This window comes from Tachypleus tridentatus, unplaced genomic scaffold (assembly GCF_004210375.1).
Source record: "Tachypleus tridentatus isolate NWPU-2018 unplaced genomic scaffold, ASM421037v1 Hic_cluster_1, whole genome shotgun sequence".
Classification (NCBI taxonomy): Eukaryota; Metazoa; Arthropoda; class Merostomata; order Xiphosura; family Limulidae; genus Tachypleus; species Tachypleus tridentatus.
Window position 1 is genome coordinate 29,785,174 of NW_027467777.1, and position 22,553 is coordinate 29,807,726.

The 22,553-nt window shown below is 30.2% G+C and overlaps 2 protein-coding genes across 2 annotated transcripts in view; both read left to right on the top strand.

Moving 5' to 3' along the window:
* Positions 1-4,921, top strand: part of LOC143241838 (uncharacterized) — a 37,723-nt gene extending 32,802 nt beyond the window's left edge. Inside the window, exons 11-13 of the mRNA XM_076485114.1 lie at positions 3,868-3,986; positions 4,240-4,288; positions 4,658-4,921. Of these exons, the coding sequence (XP_076341229.1) occupies positions 3,868-3,986; positions 4,240-4,288; positions 4,658-4,854 (365 nt within the window). The 3' untranslated portion in view covers positions 4,855-4,921. The remainder of the gene's footprint in view (positions 1-3,867; positions 3,987-4,239; positions 4,289-4,657) is intronic.
* Positions 4,789-22,553, top strand: part of LOC143241839 (uncharacterized) — a 28,368-nt gene continuing 10,603 nt past the window's right edge. Inside the window, exons 1-3 of the mRNA XM_076485115.1 lie at positions 4,789-4,920; positions 5,456-5,701; positions 6,106-6,363. Of these exons, the coding sequence (XP_076341230.1) occupies positions 5,467-5,701; positions 6,106-6,363 (493 nt within the window). The 5' untranslated portion in view covers positions 4,789-4,920; positions 5,456-5,466. The remainder of the gene's footprint in view (positions 4,921-5,455; positions 5,702-6,105; positions 6,364-22,553) is intronic.

The following is a 22,553-nucleotide window of genomic DNA, read 5'->3' on the forward strand; positions in this document are numbered from 1 at the left end:
AAAGTGTTTTTATTGTTGACTTATGGTTATTGAAACGTTTCGGTATAGTTGTTTTGGTTTGACCTACATACTGAGACTTACATTTTCAACATTGGATTAAATAAATATTTTTCTTAGAACTGTTTATGTAATTGGTGATTTTGAATGAGTTTGGTTGTCTTTATCGGAAAATTATGTTTCCTACATGAACTCGCAGGTTCCTCATCACTTGTTATTGAAAGGTTGACTTCCACCTGGTGTCGGATTAGAGTTTACTTTAGCGTGAACTAAATGTGAATACAAAGTTTGTTTGTTTTGTGTTTCTTTCTGAAAGAAACGACAGGAACTTCTGTAAAAATAGATTTTAATCATTAAGTCGAAGGAGGTGAAAGTGGTTCTTCAGTGTCCACGGTAGATAGTTGATAGGTAATAACTAATGGAACACGAGAATAACTGGTTTTCGGACATTGTTTCAGGATAGATGTACATGGTATATTGTTAGCTTTCTCAACGAATTAATAAAATAGTCACAGTTCTTACTGTAAGAGCATATCTTCTTTAATCTAGTTCTTGATTGAATGTAATGTTGTGTGCGGATGGTGACAGCTTTGATTATGTCAGGACTGGGGTTTATCCGTTGGATTCCGATACAAATCAGTATGTGGTACACCATCGTTATAATATGAGGGTTACATACAGAAACTTTAGGTAGTGGACAGTCTGGAGTAAATTTAATATACTTGTAGAAGGTGTTAATATGTCTGTTAAAGTAATGAATCTTTTGTCTTCTACCCAAATAAAAATAAATTCCTCGATGTAGCGTCTCCAAAACGTTGGTTTGTCTGTGTAGTTTTCCAAAAGTTTCGTCTCCTTCTTCCATAAAAATGTTGGCATAGTTCGGTATCATCTCGAGGCTCATAGCTGTGCTTTTTGATTGAATATAAATTCATTATTAAATTAAATTCATTATTAAATTCATAACTGTTACATGTACTAGTTCAGTATTTCATTCAGGCTAAGCATCACTCAACAGTAACATACGGTTAAATCTATTTTTATTATTCAAGTTATGTCACATTTTGAAACATGAATGACATTAACTACTAAACATTTAGTGTAGAATATCCTGCTTGTGAAATAAAACTTGACATCAATATTATTCATGTCTGTTATATCGTCATTTTACAAGTGAATGTTGAGCTTTGTCTGCGTGCACAGCTTTTCACGAACGTACGGACAACCAAGGTTTCTTAAAATATTGAAGATAACGAAACCACTTGAACAAGTTTCGTATATTTTTTGCCAATTTTTCGGGTTTTGTTTGACGCCCTTTATTATTTAAAAAAAAAAGTGACGTAATTATATGTTGTGCTACACGTTGTTTTATTTCTTACAGCCATGTTCCTGTTCACTTTCATCCTAACTGTTCAACTAGAAAACTGTTGTTTCTTACAGTCATGTTCCTGTTCACTTTCATCCTAACTGTTCAACTAGAAAACTGTTGTTTCTTACAGTCATGTTCCTGTTCACTTTCATCCTAACTGTTCAACTAGAAAACTGTTGTTTCTTACAGTCATGTTCCTGTTCACTTTCATCCTAACTGTTCAACTAGAAAACTGTTGTTTCTTACAGTCATGTTCCTGTTCACTTTCAACCTAACTGTTCAACTAGAAAACTGTTGTTTCTTACAGTCATGTTCCTGTTCACTTTCATCCTAACTGTTCAACTAGAAAACTGTTGTTTCTTACAGTCATGTTCCTGTTCACTTTCATCCTAACTGTTCAACTAGAAAACCGTTGTTTCTTACAGCCATGTTCCTGTTCACTTTCATCCTAACTGTTCAACTAGAAAACTGTTGTTTCTTACAGTCATGTTCCTGTTCACTTTCATCCTAACTGTTCAACTAGAAAACTGTTGTTTCTTACAGTCATGTTCCTGTTCACTTTCATCCTAACTGTTCAACTAGAAAACTGTTGTTTCTTACAGTCATGTTCCTGTTCACTTTCATCCTAACTGTTCAACTAGAAAACTGTTGTTCCTTACAGTCATGTTCCTGTTCACTTTCATCCTAACTGTTCAACTAGAAAACTGTTGTTTCTTACAGTCATGTTCCTGTTCACTTTCATCCTAACTGTTCAACTAGAAAACTGTTGTTTCTTACAGTCATGTTCCTGTTCATTTTCATCCTAACTGTTCAACTAGAAAACTGTTGTTTCTTACAGTCATGTTCCTGTTCACTTTCATCCTAACTGTTCAACTAGAAAACTGTTGTTTCTTACAATCATGTTCCTGTTCACTTTCATCCTAACTGTTCAACTAGAAAACTGTTGTTTCTTACAATCATGTTCCTGTTCACTTTCATCCTAACTGTTCAACTAGAAAACTGTTGTTTCTTACAGTCATGTTCCTGTTCACTTTCATCCTAACTGTTCAACTAGAAAACTGTTGTTCCTTACAGTCATGTTCCTGTTCATTTTCATCCTAACTGTTCAACTAGAAAACTGTTGTTTCTTACAGTCATGTTCCTGTTCACTTTCATCCTAACTGTTCAACTAGAAAACTGTTGTTTCTTACAGTCATGTTCCTGTTCACTTTCATCCTAACTGTTCAACTAGAAAACTGTTGTTTCTTACAGCCATGTTCCTGTTCACTTTCATCCTAACTGTTCAACTAGAAAACTGTTGTTTCTTACAATCATGTTCCTGTTCATTTTCATCCTAACTGTTCAACTAGAAAACTGTTGTTTCTTACAGTCATGTTCCTGTTCACTTTCATCCTAACTGTTCAACTAGAAAACTGTTGTTTCTTACAGCCATGTTCCTGTTCACTTTCATCCTAACTGTTCAACTAGAAAACTGTTGTTTCTTACAGTCATGTTCCTGTTCACTTTCATCCTAACTGTTCAACTAGAAAACTGTTGTTTCTTACAGTCATGTTCCTGTTCACTTTCATCCTAACTGTTCAACTAGAAAACTGTTGTTTCTTACAGTCATGTTCCTGTTCACTTTCATCCCTAACTGTTCAACTAGAAAACTGTTGTTTCTTACAGTCATGTTCCTGTTCACTTTCATCCTAACTGTTCAACTAGAAAACTGTTGTTTCTTACAGTCATGTTCCTGTTCACTTTCATCCTAACTGTTCAACTAGAAAACTGTTGTTTCTTACAGTCATGTTCCTGTTCACTTTCATCCTAACTGTTCAACTAGAAAACTGAGAAACATATCAGTACCTAGTTTTTCTCTTTCATAGTCTGAGTGAGTAGTCGCAAACACGTGCATGAAACGAAGATTGGGGACTAGGGGGTATTGTGAGTTTTAGTACAAAAAGATAGAGGTCGCAACTCCTACTCTCACAAAAAAATGTATTTATATGTACGTATACGGTTTTACGTTTGTAATTGTACACGTAATTCAACAGACAAGCCTCATGGATTCTGCTATTAGCGATAGACCTCATCGGTAACAAAGTACAACAAACTGGATATAGATAAAATGTTATCTTACACTATTCTTACGTAAACCTAAACCATGTTAATAGCAGGATTAATGTTTGTTTTTTTCAGCTCTAAGCAAAGCCACACCGGACATATCTGCGCTGTCCATCCCTAATTTAGTAGTGTAAGACTAGAGGGAAGGCAGCTAGTCATCACCACCCACCGCCATCTGATGGGCTACTCTTTTACCAACGAAGAGTGGGACTGAACGTCACATTATAACGCCCCCAATGGCTGATAGAGAACATGTTTGGTGTGAGGGGGATTCGAACCCGTGACCCTCGGATTATGAGTCGAGCGCCTTAACCACTTGGCCATGTGATTTACTGTCGCTTGTTACAAATTAATTACTTTTTTCAATTCTGTCAATTACAACTGATTTTTTTGTGTAACAGGGGCTGTCTCCGATGCTGTGGTTTTCCAGTCGACAAACGAGGAAGCCCTTAAGAACCTGGAGACTTCTGTAAATAAAAGTTTTATAGTAAGAATCACACCGCCCACCTCTGATGATTCGGTGAGTATTTCAATATTTCAGACACATCAGGTCAATGGACGCAGTGCAGAGAATCAGCTGAAAATACTTTCTGATAAAAATAAACCATTTCTTTAAAATCTCATTGGTCTCTCCAATGCAGAACAAATGAATGCCTCATCTTAACGAGTACTACTGTGACAAGACTTTTAGTTCTACACTATTTGTTGATTATTACACATAATAACATTCGTGTAGTTCTAAAAATATCCTTTATTTTTCTTTGTTTCCACAGGTTGACTATAAAGTAACGTCTGTTATTACAAACTCTGGTTATTATCGTTGTAAGTATCGTTAGAGGTTTATTTCATTTTCTCTGGTTCTACTAATTACTGTACTTAACAAAATAAATCACGTGTTAAACACGTTTGTTTTAGGTTTAACCAGATGGGTTGCGTAAACTTAAAATTCTGTATTTGATTTTAACATATTTGTGATTATAGAAACACCGGAAACCTTATTATTTACATTTAACTTCGGTAAAACTTGAAAACAAGGGTTTGGGAACGATGGTTGTAGATGCGCCTCCTGGCTTGGTTTACTGTGCTATTTCGCATGCATACTTCTCTCTTACAAAACGTGTTCCATCTACTTGAAAAAAAAATGTTATAATTTCTCTCTCTTTATTTGACGAACTATCTTTTCTTTCACAGTTAAAGACGAAACTTACATTACCGTAGCTGAGGACTACCAGTTAGATGGATACTCTCAAACCACGAGAGATTTGGGAACGTGGGAACTAGGGCCGACTGCTTCAAGAGATGTCGAGAAGCGACCTCTCTCGTCTGTAGCAGCTTTTCCTACTGTGCCACGGACAAAGACAGAACTTGTCGAATCTCCTCTGTCCTGATCAGAAAAGACAACGAAGATGACGAAAAGAACCTCGAAACTAACACCCATTGTGAAGTGTACTCAAGTAGGTTGCGAAAACGTCATCCACGTTAGTCTTAGCTGTCAATTTTCGTACTGTTAGATCAATACACATTGTGCAGTAAACCTACGACCGAGTTAGGCTTAGCTGTCAATCTTTGAACTGTTAAATTAGTATGTTATATTTAAAAATTTGTTAGGCTTAGCCGTAAGTCTTTAAACTGTTAAATTAGTATATACATTAGGCAGTAATTCTCAAGTCTTGTCGCCTGATTGTCACGTTCTGTTCAATAAGTGTTTCACATCGTAACGTTCTATTCACATGTAAAGCCTGTAACCTACAATATGTATATCTTTAATACTGCGCTTAATGTTGGGAACACAGACTGAAACTCTCAAAAATGTTTGTATTTAACTTGCACGTCTAGAAAAACAAAAGAGAGAAACACGACACATGACGGCATTTTCTAAAGGACTAATCGAAACGTGTGAGATACATGAGTTGTTTAATATCAGATGTTAACAGAACACGAGAGATAACTCGTTGTTCAGTTTGTTTTAAATAAATCTCCTTACTTCAGGAAATTATCTAATGTTTTACGACAAGTACGAGGGGAAAGTGTTTCTCACCGGAGGGGACAAGACTGTTGATGGAGCCAGTTCCCCTGAGGAATGTGCTAAGATGTGCCGGTCCGAGACAGAGTTTAGGTGCCGGGGGTTTGAATATTGTGAAGACAAAATCACTTGTATTCTTCATAAAAAACACGTGTTAGACATTGATCCATCCAATATGGTGACAGCCAAGGCCACTTGTTCCCATTATGCTGGTGAGTAAACAGCTATTGGCCAGTCTTTATGTGACTGTTGAATTTGATTTCTCATAAAACTAAACCTAGCACTAGTGCTAACGAACCTCGAAAGTATTTATACAAATATTTAAAAAACAAATAGAAATATATGTATTGATTCTGAATAAGGTAACAAATGTTTATATATGTATATGAAGTCTGTAATAATCTCGAGTCAAGACCTCTGGTGGAGAAATATCTTACTAGACTATAAAACGTAGTTTCGGTTCAGATCATTTTAACTAATTACAACGAACACCAGGTGGTCTTTACTGTGCTTAATTTTTACTTGACGATAGTTTCGTACCCTATCGTGAGATAAGGGAACTAAATTATTTGTTTCCATATGTTCTGCAGTACTCTTACGTTTTTTTTTTTTTCAGCAAAATTTATAGCGGACTACCTAGATATGGGCCGCACCCTTATAGACGATAAAGACAGTAAGGTGTTCTCATCGCTAACCCTCGAAGAATGCGCGCGCTTATGTTCCGAACAGCCAGAATATAACTGCAAGTCATTCAATTACTGTCCTTCCGAGTCTGAGAAGGACACCACCTATGCTGAATGTTCTCTCACTTCGAAAACTTTGACAAGCCCTGGAATTAAGACTAAAGATTCTGTCAAGTGCCAGCACTTTGCTAGTAAGTAGTGTTAAGCGAAATAACATTTGTTTTCTCTGGTTGGTTCTGTTTCTCTTTTGACCCCATCGTAATATCGGATGAACGTTTGTGTAGAATAACTTTGTTGCCAGTATTTCAAACGCAAAATAAACTTTACACACCAAGACGAGAGACAAAGGCACGTGCGCTAATGTGCATGAGATCACCAGAGCAAAACATGAGAAATTCAAGTTCTTTTTAAAACATCACGATAAAACTAAAACAAGAGCTAAGCCTATTTTGTGTAAGATTTCCATCCATATCTTCTCTTTTTTTATCCCACTTTCTTAAAACTAAAGCCAATCATACGATATATTTAAATGTTTTAACTCTGAATGTGTTACAAATTATTACTATATATTACTTATTTAAATGACGTAAATTCTCAGTGATGTCGAGAAAACCCACTTGTAGAAATATAAATGTAAAACGGCTCGTTTGGGTTAAGAAAATATTTGACGAAGACCAAAGAAGGTCGAAACGTTGTTCGCTCCTCTATGTAAAATATTTTCTCAACCCAAATGAACCGTTTTAACATATATATGACATAAATTCTGTTGAGAACCCGTTTTTTAAACAACAGTTTAAATTAATAATCTCATGTATCAGACTGAAGAGCCCTCTACGATCAAGATTAACATCAGTTAATACACGATTCACGAGTTTTCTCATCTTTTCTTATCTCTTTTAGTATGTTTGTTTCATTCTAACTGTATTGTTGTATTAATTATGCAAAATACCGTGTTTTTTTATTATGTTTGTTTCATTCTAACTGTATTGTTGTATTAATTATGCAAAATACCGTGTTTTTTTACGTTTGTTTCCTTCTTACTGTATTGTTGTATTAATTATGCAAAATACCGTGTTTTTATTATGTTTGTTTCCTTCTTACTGTATTGTTGTATTAATTATGTAAAATACCGTGTTCTTATTATGTTTGTTTCCTTCTTACTGTATTGTTGTATTAATTATGTAAAATACCGTGTTTTTATTATGTTTGTTTCCTTCTTACTGTATTGTTGTATTAATTATGTAAAATACGGTGTTTTTTTATTATATTTGTTTCCTTCTTACTGTATTGTTGTATTAATTATGTAAAATACCGTGTTTTTATTATGTTTGTTTCCTTCTTACTGTATTGTTGTATTAATTATGTAAAATATCGTGTTTTTATTATGTTTGTTTCCTTCTTACTGTATTGTTGTATTAATTTTGTAAAATACCTTGTTTTTATTATGTTTGTTTCCTTCTTACTGTATTGTTGTATTAATTTTGTAAAATACCCTGTTTTTATTATGTTTGTTTTCTTCTTACTCTATTGTAATATTAAAATATCGTTTGTTTGGTGTGTTGGTTATCTTCTTACTGTATTGTTGTATTACAATATCGTTTCTTTCGTGTGTTGGTTTTCTTCTTACTGTATTGTTGTATTAAAATATCCTTTGTTTGGTGTATTGGTTTTCTTCTTACTGTATTGTTGTATTAAAATATCGTTTGTTTCATGCGTTGGTTTTCTACTTACCGTATTGTTGTATTAAAATATCGTTTGTTAGGTATATTGGTTTTCTTCTTACTGTATTGTTGTATTAAAATATCGTTTGTTTGGTGTATTGGTTTTCTTCTTACTGTATTGTTGTATTAAAATATCGTTTGTTTCATGCGTTGGTTTTCTTCTTACCGTATTGTTGTATTAAAATATCGTTTGTTTGGTGTATTGGTTTTCTTCTTACTGTACTGTTGTATTAAAATATCGTTTGTTTGGTGTGTTGGTTTTCTTCTTACTGTATTGTCGTATTAAAATATCCTTTGTTTGGTATATTGGTTTTATTCACACTGTATTGTTGTATTCAAATATCGTTTGTTTGGTGTATTGGTTTTCTTCTTACTGTATTGTTGTATTAAAATATCCTTTGTTTGGTATATTGGTTTTCTTCTTACTGTACTGTTGTATTAAAATATCGTTTGTTTGGTGTGTTGGTTTTCTTCTTACTGTATTGTCGTATTAAAATATCGTTTGTTTGGTATATTGGTTTTCTTCTTCCTATATTGTTGTATTCAAATATCGTTTGTTTGGTGTGTTGGTTTTCTTCTTACTGTATTGTTGTATTAAAATATCGTTTGTTTGGTGTGTTGGTTTTCTTCTTACCGTATTGTTGTATTAAAATATCGTTTGTTTGGTGTGTTGGTTTTCTTCTTACTGTATTGTTGTATTAAAATATCGTTTGTTTGGTATATTGGTTTTCTTCTTCCTATATTGTTGTATTCAAATATCGTTTGTTTGGTGTGTTGGTTTTCTTCTTACTGTATTGTTGTATTAAAATATCGTTTGTTTGGTGTGTTGGTTTTCTTCTTACTGTATTGTTGTATTAAAATATCGTTTGTTTGGTGTGTTGGTTTTCTTCTTACCGTATTGTTGTATTCAAATATCTTTTGTTTGGTGTGTTGGTTTTCTTCTTACTGTATTGTTGTATTAAAATATCGTTTGTTTGGTGTGTTGGTTTTCTTCTTACTGTATTGTCGTATTAAAATATCGTTTGTTTGGTATATTGGTTTTCTTCTTCCTATACTGTTGTATTAAAATATCGTTTGTTTGGTGTGTTGGTTTTCTTCTTACTGTAATGTTGTATTAAAATATCGTTTGTTTGGTGTGTTGGTTTTCTTCTTACTGTATTGTTGTATTAAAATATCGTTTGTTTGGTATATTGGTTTTCTTCTTACCGTATTGTTGTATTAAAATATCGTTTGTTTGGTGTGTTGGTTTTCTTCTTACTGTATTGTTGTATTAAAATATCGTTTGTTTGGTGTGTTGGTTTTCTTCTTACCGTATTGTTGTATTAAAATATCGTTTGTTTGGTATATTGGTTTTCTTTCTCCTATATTGTTGTATTCAAATATCGTTTGTTTAGTGTGTTGGTTTTCTTCTTACTGTATTGTGGTATTGAAATATCTTTTGTTTGGTGTGTTGGTTTTCTTCTTACTGTATTGTTGTATTAAAATATCGTTTGTTTGGTGTGTTGGTTTTCTTCTTACTGTATTGTCGTATTAAAATATCGTTTGTTTGGTATATTGGTTTTCTTCTTCCTATACTGTTGTATTCAAATATCGTTTGTTTGGTGTGTTGGTTTTCTTCTTACAGTATTGTTGTATTAAAATATCGTTTGTTTGATGTGTTGGTTTTCTTCTTACTGTATTGTCGTATTAAAATATCGTTTGTTTGGTATATTGGTTTTCTTCTTCCTATATTGTTGTATTCAAATATCGTTTGTTTGGTGTGTTGGTTTTCTTCTTACTGTATTGTTGTATTAAAATATCGTTTGTTTGGTGTGTTGGTTTTCTTCTTACTGTATTGTTGTATTAAAATATCGTTTGTTTGGTATATTGGTTTTCTTCTTCCTATATTGTTGTATTCAAATATCGTTTGTTTAGTGTGTTGGTTTTCTTCTTACTGTATTGTGGTATTGAAATATCGTTTGTTTGGTGTGTTGGTTTTCTTCTTACTGTATTGTTGTATTAAAATATCGTTTGTTTGGTGTGTTGGTTTTCTTCTTACTGTATTGTTGTATTAAAATTTCGTTTGTTTTGTGTATTGGTTTTCTTCTTCCTATATTGTTGTATTCAAATATCGTTTATTTGGTGTGTTGGTTTTCTTCTTACTGTATTGTTGTATTAAAATATCGTTTGTTTGATGGGTTGGTTTTCTTCTTACTGTATTGTTGTATTAAAATATCGTTTGTTTGGTGTGTTGGTTTTCTTCTTACTGTATTGTTGTATTAAAATATCGTTTGTTTGGTGTGTTGGTTTTCTTCTTACCGTATTGTTGTATTAAAATATCGTTTGTTTGGTGTGTTGGTTTTCTTCTTACTGCATTGTTGTATTAAAATATCGTTTGTTTGGTGTATTGGTTTTCTTCTTACTGTATTGTTGTATTAAAATATCGTTTGTTTGGTGTATTGGTTTTCTTCTTACTGTATTGTTGTATTAAAATATCCTTTGTTTGGTATATTGGTTTTCTTCTTACTGTACTGTTGTATTAAAATATCCTTTGTTTGGTATATTGGTTTTCTTCTTGCTGTATTGTTGTATTAAAATATCGTTTGTTTCATGCGTTGGTTTTCTTCTTACTGTATTATTGTATTAAAATATCCTTTGTTTGGTATATTGGTTTTCTTCTTACTGTACTGTTGTATTAAAATATCGTTTGTTTAATGTGTTGGTTTTCTTCTTACTGTATTATCGTATTAAAATATCTTTTGTTTCGTATATTGGTTTTCTTCTTACTGTATTGTTGTATTAAAATATCCTTTGTTTGGTATATTGGTTTTCTTCTTACTGTATTGTTGTATAAAAATATCCTTTGTTTGGTATATTGGTTTTCTTCTTACTGTATTGTTGTATAAAAATATCCTTTGTTTGGTATATTGGTTTTCTTCTTACTGTACTGTTGTATTAAAATATCCTTTGTTTGGTATATTGGTTTTCTTCTTACTGTACTGTTGTATTAAAATATCGTTTGTTTGGTATATTGGTTTTCTTCTTCCTATATTGTTGTATTCAAATATCGTTTGTTTGGTGTGTTGGTTTTCTTCTTACTATATTGTTGTATTAAAATATCGTTTGTTTGGTGTGTTGGTTTTCTTCTTACTGTATTGTTGTATTAAAATATCGTTTGTTTGGTGTGTTGGTTTTCTTCTTACTGTATTGTTGTATTAAAATATCGTTTGTTTGGTGTGTTGGTTTTCTTCTTACTGTAATGTTGTATTAAAATATCGTTTGTTTGGTGTGTTGGTTTTCTTCTTACTTTATTGTTGTATTAAAATATCGTTTGTTTGGTGTGTTGGTTTTCTTCTTACTGTATTGTCGTATTAAAATATCGTTTGTTTGGTATATTTGTTTTCTTCTTCCTATATTGTTGTATTCAAATATCGTTTGTTTGGTGTGTTGGTTTTCTTCTTACTGTATTGTTGTATTAAAATATCGTTTGTTTGATGTGTTGGTTTTCTTCTTACTGTATTGTTGTATTAAAATATCCTTTGTTTGGTATATTGGTTTTCTTCTTGCTGTATTGTTGTATTAAAATATCGTTTGTTTCATGCGTTGGTTTTCTTCTTACTGTATTGTTGTATTAAAATATCCTTTGTTTGGTATATTGGTTTTCTTCTTACTGTACTGTTGTATTAAAATATCGTTTGTTTGGTGTGTTGGTTTTTTCTTACTGTATTGTCGTATTAAAATATCCTTTGTTTGGTATATTGGTTTTCTTCTTACTGTACTGTTCTATTAAAATATCGTTTGTTTAATGTGTTGGTTTTCTTCTTACTGTATTATCGTATTAAAATATCTTTTGTTTCGTATATTGGTTTTCTTCTTACTGTATTGTTGTATTCAAATATCGTTTGTTTGGTGTGTTGGTTTTCTTCTTACTGTATTGTTGTATTAAAATATCGTTTGTTTGGTGTGTTGGTTTTCTTCTTACTGTAATGTTGTATTAAAATATCGTTTGTTTGGTGTGTTGGTTTTCTTCTTACTGTATTGTTGTATTAAAATATCGTTTGTTTGGTGTGTTGGTTTTCTTCTTACTGTATTGTCGTATTAAAATATCGTTTGTTTGGTATATTGGTTTTCTTCTTCCTATATTGTTGTATTCAAATATCGTTTGTTTGGTGTGTTGGTTTTCTTCTTACTGTATTGTTGTATTAAAATATCGTTTGTTTGATGTGTTGGTTTTCTTTTTACTGTATTGTTGTAATAAAATATCGTTTGTTTGGTGTGTTGGTTTTCTTCTTACCGTATTGTTGTATTAAAATATCGTTTGTTTGGTGTATTGGTTTTCTTCTTACTGTATTGTCGTATTAAAATATCGTTTGTTTGGTATATTGGTTTTCTTCTTCCTATATTGTTGTATTAAAATATCGTTTGTTTGGTGTGTTGGTTTTCTTCTTACTGTATTGTTGTAATAAAATATCGTTTGTTTGGTGTGTTGGTTTTCTTCTTACTGTATTGTTGTATTAAAATATCGTTTGTTTGGTATATTGGTTTTCTTCTTCCTATATTGTTGTATTCAAATATCGTTTGTTTAGTGTGTTGGTTTTCTTCTTACTGTATTGTTGTATTAAAATATCGTTTGTTTGGTGTGTTGGTTTTCTTCTTACTGTATTGTTGTATTAAAATATCGTTTGTTTGGTGTGTTGGTTTTCTTCTTACTGTATTGTTGTATTAAAATATCGTTTGTTTGGTGTGTTGGTTTTCTTCTTACTGTATTGTTGTATTAAAATATCGTTTGTTTGTGTATTGGTTTTCTTCTTACTGTATTGTTGTATTAAAATATCGTTTGTTTGGTGTGTTGGTTTTCTTCTTACTGCATTGTTGTATTAAAATATCGTTTGTTTGGTGTATTGGTTTTCTTCTTACTGTATTGTTGTATTAAAATATCCTTTGTTTGGTATATTGGTTTTTTTCTTACTATACTGTTGTATTAAAATATCGTTTGTTTGGTGTGTTGGTTTTTTCTTACTGTATTGTCGTATTAAAATATCCTTTGCTTGGTATATTGGTTTTCTTCTTACTGTATTGTATTAAAATATCCTTTGTTTGGTATATTGGTTTTCTTCTTACTGTATTGTTGTATTAAAATATCGTTTGTTTGGTATATTGGTTTTCTTCTTACTGTACTGTTGTATTAAAATATCCTTTGTTTGGTATATTGGTTTTCTTCTTGCTGTATTGTTGTATTAAAATATCGTTTGTTTCATGCGTTGGTTTTCTTCTTACTGTATTGTTGTATTAAAATATCCTTTGTTTGGTATATTGGTTTTCTTCTTACTGTACTGTTGTATTAAAATATCGTTTGTTTGGTGTGTTGGTTTTCTTCTTACTGTATTGTCGTATTAAAATATCCTTTGTTTCGTATATTGGTTTTCTTCTTACTGTATTGTTGTATTAAAATATCCTTTGTTTGGTATATTGGTTTTCTTCTTACTGTATTGTTGTATTAAAATATCCTTTGTTTGGTATATTGGTTTTCTTCTTACTGTACTGTTGTATTAAAATATCCTTTGTTTGGTATATTGGTTTTCTTCTTACTGTACTGTTGTATTAAAATATCGTTTGTTTGGTATATTGGTTTTCTTCTTGCTGTATTGTTGTATTAAAATATCGTTTGTTTCATGCGTTGGTTTTCTTCTTACTGTATTGTTGTATTAAAATATCCTTTGTTTGGTGTGTTGGTTTTCTTCTTACTGTATTGTTGTATTAAAATATCGTTTGTTTGATGTGTTGGTTTTCTTCTTACTGTATTGTTGTATTAAAATATCATTTGTTTTGTGTATTGGTTTTTTTCTTACCGTATTGTTGTATTAAAATATCGTTTGTTTGGTGTATTGGTTTTCTTCTTACCGTATTGTTGTATTAAAATATCGTTTGTTTGGTATATTGGTTTTCTTCTTACTGTATTGTTGTATTAAAATATCCTTTGTTTGGTATATTGGTTTTCTTCTTACTGTATTGTTGTATTAAAATATCCTTTGTTTGGTATATTGGTTTTCTTCTTACTGTATTGTTGTATTAAAATATCGTTTGTTTGGTGTGTTGGTTTTTTCTTACTATATTGTCGTATTAAAATATCCTTTGTTTGGTATATTGGTTTTCTTCTTACTGTACTGTTCTATTAAAATATCGTTTGTTTAATGTGTTGGTTTTCTTCTTACTGTATTATCGTATTAAAATATCTTTTGTTTCGTATATTGGTTTTCTTCTTACTGTATTGTTGTATTCAAATATCGTTTGTTTGGTGTGTTGGTTTTCTTCTTACTGTATTGTTGTATTAAAATATCGTTTGTTTGGTGTGTTGGTTTTTTTCTTACTGTAATGTTGTATTAAAATATCGTTTGTTTAGTGTGTTGGTTTTCTTCTTACTGTATTGTTGTATTAAAATATCGTTTGTTTGGTGTGTTGGTTTTCTTCTTACTGTATTGTCGTATTAAAATATCGTTTGTTTGGTATATTGGTTTTCTTCTTCCTATATTGTTGTATTCAAATATCGTTTGTTTGGTGTGTTGGTTTTCTTCTTACTGTATTGTTGTATTAAAATATCGTTTGTTTGATGTGTTGGTTTTCTTCTTACTGTATTGTTGTAATAAAATATCGTTTGTTTGGTGTGTTGGTTTTCTTCTTACCGTATTGTTGTATTCAAATATCGTTTGTTTGGTGTATTGGTTTTCTTCTTACTGTATTGTCGTATTAAAATATCGTTTGTTTGGTATATTGGTTTTCTTCTTCCTATATTGTTGTATTAAAATATCGTTTGTTTGGTGTGTTGGTTTTCTTCTTACTGTATTGTTGTAATAAAATATCGTTTGTTTGGTGTGTTGGTTTTCTTCTTACTGTATTGTTGTATTAAAATATCGTTTGTTTGGTATATTGGTTTTCTTCTTCCTATATTGTTGTATTCAAATATCGTTTGTTTAGTGTGTTTGTTTTCTTCTTACTGTATTGTGGTATTAAAATATCGTTTGTTTGGTGTGTTGGTTTTCTTCTTACTGTATTGTTGTATTAAAATATCGTTTGTTTGGTGTGTTGGTTTTCTTCTTACTGTATTGTTGTATTAAAATATCGTTTGTTGGGTGTGTTGGTTTTCTTCTTACTGTATTGTTGTATTAAAATATCGTTTGTTTTGTGTATTGGTTTTCTTCTTACCGTATTGTTGTATTAAAATATCGTTGTTTGGTGTGTTGGTTTTCTTCTTACTGCATTGTTGTATTAAAATATCGTTTGTTTGGTGTATTGGTTTTCTTCTTACTGTATTGTTGTATTAAAATATCCTTTGTTTGGTGTATTGGTTTTCTTACTATACTGTTGTATTAAAATATCGTTTGTTTGGTGTGTTGGTTTTTTTTACTGTATTGTCGTATTAAAATATCCTTTGCTTGGTATATTGGTTTTCTTCTTACTGTATTGTTGTATTAAAATATCCTTTGTTTGGTATATTGGTTTTCTTCTTACTGTATTGTTGTATTAAAATATCCTTTGTTTGGTATATTGGTTTTCTTCTTACTGTACTGTTGTATTAAAATATCCTTTGTTTGGTATATTGGTTTTCTTCTTACTGTATTGTTTTATTAAAATATCGTTTGTTTCATGCGTTGGTTTTCTTCTTACTGTATTGTTGTATTAAAATATCCTTTGTTTGGTATATTGGTTTTCTTCTTACTGTACTGTTGTATTAAAATATCGTTTGTTTGGTGTGTTGGTTTTCTTCTTACTGTATTGTCGTATTAAAATATCCTTTGTTTCGTATATTGGTTTTCTTCTTACTGTATTGTTGTATTAAAATATCCTTTGTTTGGTATATTGGTTTTCTTCTTACTGTATTGTTGTATTAAAATATCCTTTGTTTGGTATATTGGTTTTCTTCTTACTGTACTGTTGTATTAAAATATCCTTTGTTTGGTATATTGGTTTTCTTCTTACTGTACTTGTTGTATTAAAATATCCTTTGTTTGGTATATTGGTTTTCTTCTTGCTGTATTGTTGTATTAAAATATCGTTTGTTTCATGCGTTGGTTTTCTTCTTACTGTATTGTTGTATTAAAATATCCTTTGTTTGGTGTGTTGGTTTTCTTCTTACTGTATTGTTGTATTAAAATATCGTTTGTTTGATGTGTTGGTTTTCTTCTTACTGTATTGTTGTATTAAAATATCATTTGTTTTGTGTATTGGTTTTCTTCTTACCGTATTGTTGTATTAAAATATCGTTTGTTTGGTGTATTGGTTTTCTTCTTACTGTATTGTTGTATTAAAATATCCTTTGTTTCGTATATTGGTTTTCTTCTTACTGTATTGTTGTATTAAAATATCCTTTGTTTGGTATATTGGTTTTCTTCTTGCTGTATTGTTGTATTAAAATATCGTTTGTTTCATGCGTTGGTTTTCTTCTTACTGTATTGTTGTATTAAAATATCCTTTGTTTGGTATATTGGTTTTCTTCTTACTGTACTGTTGTATTAAAATATCCTTTTTTGGTGTGTTGGTTTTCTTCTTACTGTATTGTCGTATTAAAATATTCTTTGTTTGGTATATTGGTTTTCTTCTTACTGTATTGTTGTATTAAAATATCCTTTGTTTGGTATATTGGTTTTCTTCCTACTGTATTGTTGTATTAAAATATCCTTTGTTTGGTATATTGGTTTTCTTCTTACTGTACTGTTGTATTAAAATATCCTTTGTTTGGTATATTGGTTTTCTTCTTACTGTACTGTTGTATTAAAATATCGTTTGTTTGGTATATTGGTTTTCTTCTTCCTATATTGTTGTATTCAAATATCGTTTGTTTGGTGTGTTGGTTTTCTTCTTACTGTATTGTTGTATTAAAATATCGTTTGTTTGGTGTGTTGGTTTTCTTCTTACTGTATTGTTGTATTAAAATATCGTTTGTTTGGTGTGTTGGTTTTCTTCTTACCGTATTGTTGTATTAAAATATCGTTTGTTTGGTGTGTTGGTTTTCTTCTTACTATATTGTTGTATTAAAATATCGTTTGTTTGGTGTGTTGGTTTTCTTCTTACCGTATTGTTGTATTAAAATATCGTTTGTTTGGTATATAGGTTTTCTTCTTCCTATATTGTTGTATTAAAATATCGTTTGTTTGGTGTGTTGGTTTTCTTCTTACTGTAATGTTGTATTAAAATATCGTTTGTTTGGTGTGTTGGTTTTCTTCTTACTGTATTGTTGTATTAAAATATCGTTTGTTTGGTGTGTTGGTTTTCTTCTTACTGTATTGTTGTATTAAAATATCGTTTGTTTGGTGTGTTGGTTTTCTTCTTACCGTATTGTTGTATTAAAATATCGTTTGTTTGGTGTGTTGGTTTTCTTCTTACCGTATTGTTGTATTAAAATATCGTTTGTTTGGTGTGTTGGTTTTCTTCTTACTATATTGTTGTATTAAAATATCGTTTGTTTGGTGTGTTGGTTTTCTTCTTACCGTATTGTTGTATTAAAATATCGTTTGTTTGGTATATTGGTTTTCTTCTTCCTATATTGTTGTATTAAAATATCGTTTGTTTGGTGTGTTGGTTTTCTTCTAACTGTAATGTTGTATTAAAATATCGTTTGTTTGGTGTGTTGGTTTTCTTTTTACTGTATTGTTGTATTAAAATATCGTTTGTTTGGTGTGTTGGTTTTCTTCTTACTGTATTGTCGTATTAAAATATCGTTTGTTTGGTATATTGGTTTTCTTCTTCCTATATTGTTGTATTCAAATATCGTTTGTTTGGTGTGTTGGTTTTCTTCTTACTGTATTGTTGTATTAAAATATCGTTTGTTTGATGTGTTGGTTTTCTTCTTACTGTATTGTTGTAATAAAATATCGTTTGTTTGGTGTGTTGGTTTTCTTCTTACCGTATTGTTGTATTCAAATATCGTTTGTTTGGTGTATTGGTTTTCTTCTTACTGTATTGTGGTATTAAAATATCGTTTGTTTGGTATATTGGTTTTCTTCTTCCTATATTGTTGTATTAAAATATCGTTTGTTTGGTGTGTTGGTTTTCTTCTTACTGTATTGTTGTAATAAAATATCGTTTGTTTGGTGTGTTGGTTTTCTTCTTACTGTATTGTTGTATTAAAATATCGTTTGTTTGGTATATTGGTTTTCTTCTTCCTATATTGTTGTATTCAAATATCGTTTGTTTAGTGTGTTGGTTTTCTTCTTACTGTATTGTGGTATTAAAATATCGTTTGTTTGGTGTGTTGGTTTTCTTCTTACTGTATTGTTGTATTAAAATATCGTTTGTTTGGTGTGTTGGTTTTCTTCTTACTGTATTGTTGTATTAAAATATCGTTTGTTTGGTGTGTTGGTTTTCTTCTTACTGTATTGTTGTATTAAAATATCGTTTGTTTGTGTATTGGTTTTCTTCTTACCGTATTGTTGTATTAAAATATCGTTTGTTTGGTGTGTTGGTTTTCTTCTTACTGCATTGTTGTATTAAAATATCGTTTGTTTGGTGTATTGGTTTTCTTCTTACTGTATTGTTGTATTAAAATATCCTTTGTTTGGTATATTGGTTTTCTTCTTACTATACTGTTGTATTAAAATATCGTTTGTTTTGTGTGTTGGTTTTTTTCTTACTGTATTGTCGTATTAAAATATCCTTTGCTTGGTATATTGGTTTTCTTCTTACTGTATTGTTGTATTAAAATATCCTTTGTTTGGTATATTGGTTTTCTTCTTACTGTATTGTTGTATTAAAATATCCTTTGTTTGGTATATTGGTTTTCTTCTTGCTGTATTGTTGTATTAAAATATCGTTTGTTTCATGCGTTGGTTTTCTTCTTACTGTATTGTTGTATTAAAATATCCTTTGTTTGGTATATTGGTTTTCTTCTTACTGTATTGTTGTATTAAAATATCGTTTGTTTGGTGTGTTGGTTTTCTTCTTACTGTATTGTCGTATTAAAATATCCTTTGTTTCGTATATTGGTTTTCTTCTTACTGTATTGTTGTATTAAAATATCCTTTGTTTGGTATATTGGTTTTCTTCTTACTGTATTGTTGTATTAAAATATCCTTTGTTTGGTGTGTTGGTTTTCTTCTTACTGTATTGTCGTATTAAAATATTCTTTGTTTGGTATATTGGTTTTCTTCTTACTGTATTGTTGTATTAAAATATCCTTTGTTTGGTATATTGGTTTTCTTCCTACTGTATTGTTGTATTAAAATATCCTTTGTTTGGTATATTGGTTTTCTTCTTACTGTACTGTTGTATTAAAATATCCTTTGTTTGGTATATTGGTTTTCTTCTTACTGTATTGTTGTATTAAAATATCCTTTGTTTGGTATATTGGTTTTCTTCTTCCTATATTGTTGTATTCAAATATCGTTTGTTTGGTGTGTTGGTTTTCTTCTTACTGTATTGTTGTATTCAAATATCGTTTGTTTGGTGTGTTGGTTTTCTTCTTACCGTATTGTTGTATTAAAATATCGTTTGTTTGGTGTGTTGGTTTTCTTCTTACCGTATTGTTGTATTAAAATATCGTTTGTTTGGTGTGTTGGTTTTCTTCTTACTGTATTGTTGTATTAAAATATCGTTTGTTTGGTGTGTTGGTTTTCTTCTTACTGTATTGTTGTATTCAAATATTGTTTGTTTGGTGTGTTGGTTTTCTTCTTACTGTATTGTTGTATTAAAATATCGTTTGTTTGGTGTGTTGGTTTTCTTCTTACTGTATTGTCGTATTAAAATATCGTTTGTTTGGTATATTGGTTTTCTTCTTCCTATATTGTTGTATTCAAATATCGTTTGTTTGGTGTGTTGGTTTTCTTCTTACTGTATTGTTGTATTAAAATATCGTTTGTTTGATGTGTTGGTTTTCTTCTTACTATATTGTTGTATTAAAATATCGTTTGTTTGGTGTGTTGGTTTTCTTCTTACCGTATTGTTGTATTAAAATATCGTTTGTTTGGTATATTGGTTTTCTTCTTCCTATATTGTTGTATTAAAATATCGTTTGTTTGGTGTGTTGGTTTTCTTCTAACTGTAATGTTGTATTAAAATATCGTTTGTTTGGTGTGTTGGTTTTCTTTATACTGTATTGTTGTATTCAAATATCGTTTGTTTGGTGTGTTGGTTTTCTTCTTACTGTATTGTTGTATTAAAATATCGTTTGTTTGATGTGTTGGTTTTCTTCTTACTGTATTGTTGTAATAAAATATCGTTTGTTTGGTGTGTTGGTTTTCTTCTTACCGTATTGTTGTATTCAAATATCGTTTGTTTGGTGTATTGGTTTTCTTCTTACTGTATTGTGGTATTAAAATATCGTTTGTTTGGTATATTGGTTTTCTTCTTCCTATATTGTTGTATTAAAATATCGTTTGTTTGGTGTGTTGGTTTTCTTCTTACTGTATTGTTGTAATAAAATATCGTTTGTTTGGTGTGTTGGTTTTCTTCTTACTGTATTGTTGTATTAAAATATCGTTTGTTTGGTATATTGGTTTTCTTCTTCCTATATTGTTGTATTCAAATATCGTTTGTTTAGTGTGTTGGTTTTCTTCTTACTGTATTGTGGTATTAAAATATCGTTTGTTTGGTGTGTTGGTTTTCTTCTTACTGTATTGTTGTATTAAAATATCGTTTGTTTGGTGTGTTGGTTTTCTTCTTACTGTATTGTTGTATTAAAATATCGTTTGTTTGGTGTGTTGGTTTTCTTCTTACTGTATTGTTGTATTAAAATATCGTTTGTTTTGTGTATTGGTTTTCTTCTTACCGTATTGTTGTATTAAAATATCGTTTGTTTGGTGTGTTGGTTTTCTTCTTACTGCATTGTTGTATTAAAATATCGTTTGTTTGGTGTATTGGTTTTCTTCTTACTGTATTGTTGTATTAAAATATCCTTTGTTTGGTATATTGGTTTTCTTCTTACTATACTGTTGTATTAAAATATCGTTTGTTTGTGTGTGTTGGTTTTTTCTTACTGTATTGTCGTATTAAAATATCCTTTGCTTGGTATATTGGTTTTCTTCTTACTGTATTGTTGTATTAAAATATCCTTTGTTTGGTATATTGGTTTTCTTCTTACTGTACTGTTGTATTAAAATATCCTTTGTTTGGTATATTGGTTTTCTTCTTGCTGTATTGTTGTATTAAAATATCGTTTGTTTCATGCGTTGGTTTTCTTCTTACTGTATTGTTGTATTAAAATATCCTTTGTTTGGTATATTGGTTTTCTTCTTACTGTACTGTTGTATTAAAATATCGTTTGTTTGGTGTGTTGGTTTTCTTCTTACTGTATTGTCGTATTAAAATATCCTTTGTTTCGTATATTGGTTTTCTTCTTACTGTATTGTTGTATTAAAATATCCTTTGTTTGGTATATTGGTTTTCTTCTTACTGTACTGTTGTATTAAAATATCCTTTGTTTGGTGTGTTGGTTTTCTTCTTACTGTATTGTCGTATTAAAATATTCTTTGTTTGGTATATTGGTTTTCTTCTTACTGTATTGTTGTATTAAAATATCCTTTGTTTGGTATATTGGTTTTCTTCCTACTGTATTGTTGTATTAAAATATCCTTTGTTTGGTATATTGGTTTTCTTCTTACTGTACTGTTGTATTAAAATATCCTTTGTTTGGTATATTGGTTTTCTTCTTACTGTACTGTTGTATTAAAATATCCTTTGTTTGGTATATTGGTTTTCTTCTTCCTATATTGTTGTATTCAAATATCGTTTGTTTGGTGTGTTGGTTTTCTTCTTACTGTATTGTTGTATTCAAATATCGTTTGTTTGGTGTGTTGGTTTTCTTCTTACTGTATTGTTGTATTAAAATATCGTTTGTTTGGTGTGTTGGTTTTCTTCTTACCGTATTGTTGTATTAAAATATCGTTTGTTTGGTGTGTTGGTTTTCTTCTTACTGTATTGTTGTATTAAAATATCGTTTGTTTGGTGTGTTGGTTTTCTTCTTACTGTATTGTTGTATTCAAATATTGTTTGTTTGGTGTGTTGGTTTTCTTCTTACTGTATTGTTGTATTAAAATATCGTTTGTTTGGTGTGTTGGTTTTCTTCTTACTGTATTGTCGTATTAAAATATCGTTTGTTTGGTATATTGGTTTTCTTCTTCCTATATTGTTGTATTCAAATATCGTTTGTTTGGTGTGTTGGTTTTCTTCTTACTGTATTGTTGTATTAAAATATCGTTTGTTTGATGTGTTAGTTTTCTTCTTACTGTATTGTTGTATTAAAATATCGTTTGTTTGGTGTGTTGGTTTTCTTCTTACCGTATTGTTGTATTCAAATATCGTTTGTTTGGTGTATTGGTTTTCTTCTTACTGTATTGTCGTATTAAAATATCGTTTGTTTGGTATATTGGTTTTCTTCTTCCTATATTGTTGTATTCAAATATCGTTTGTTTGGTGTGTTGGTTTTCTTCTTACTATATTGTTGTATTAAAATATCGTTTGTTTGGTGTGTTGGTTTTCTTCTTACTGTATTGTTGTATTAAAATATCGTTTGTTTGGTGTGTTGGTTTTCTTCTTCCTATATTGTTGTATTAAAATATCGTTTGTTTGGTGTGTTGGTTTTCTTCTTACTGTATTGTTGTATTAAAATATCGTTTGTTTTGTGTATTGGTTTTCTTCTTACCGTATTGTTGTATTAAAATATCGTTTGTTTGGTGTGTTGCTTTTCTTCTTAC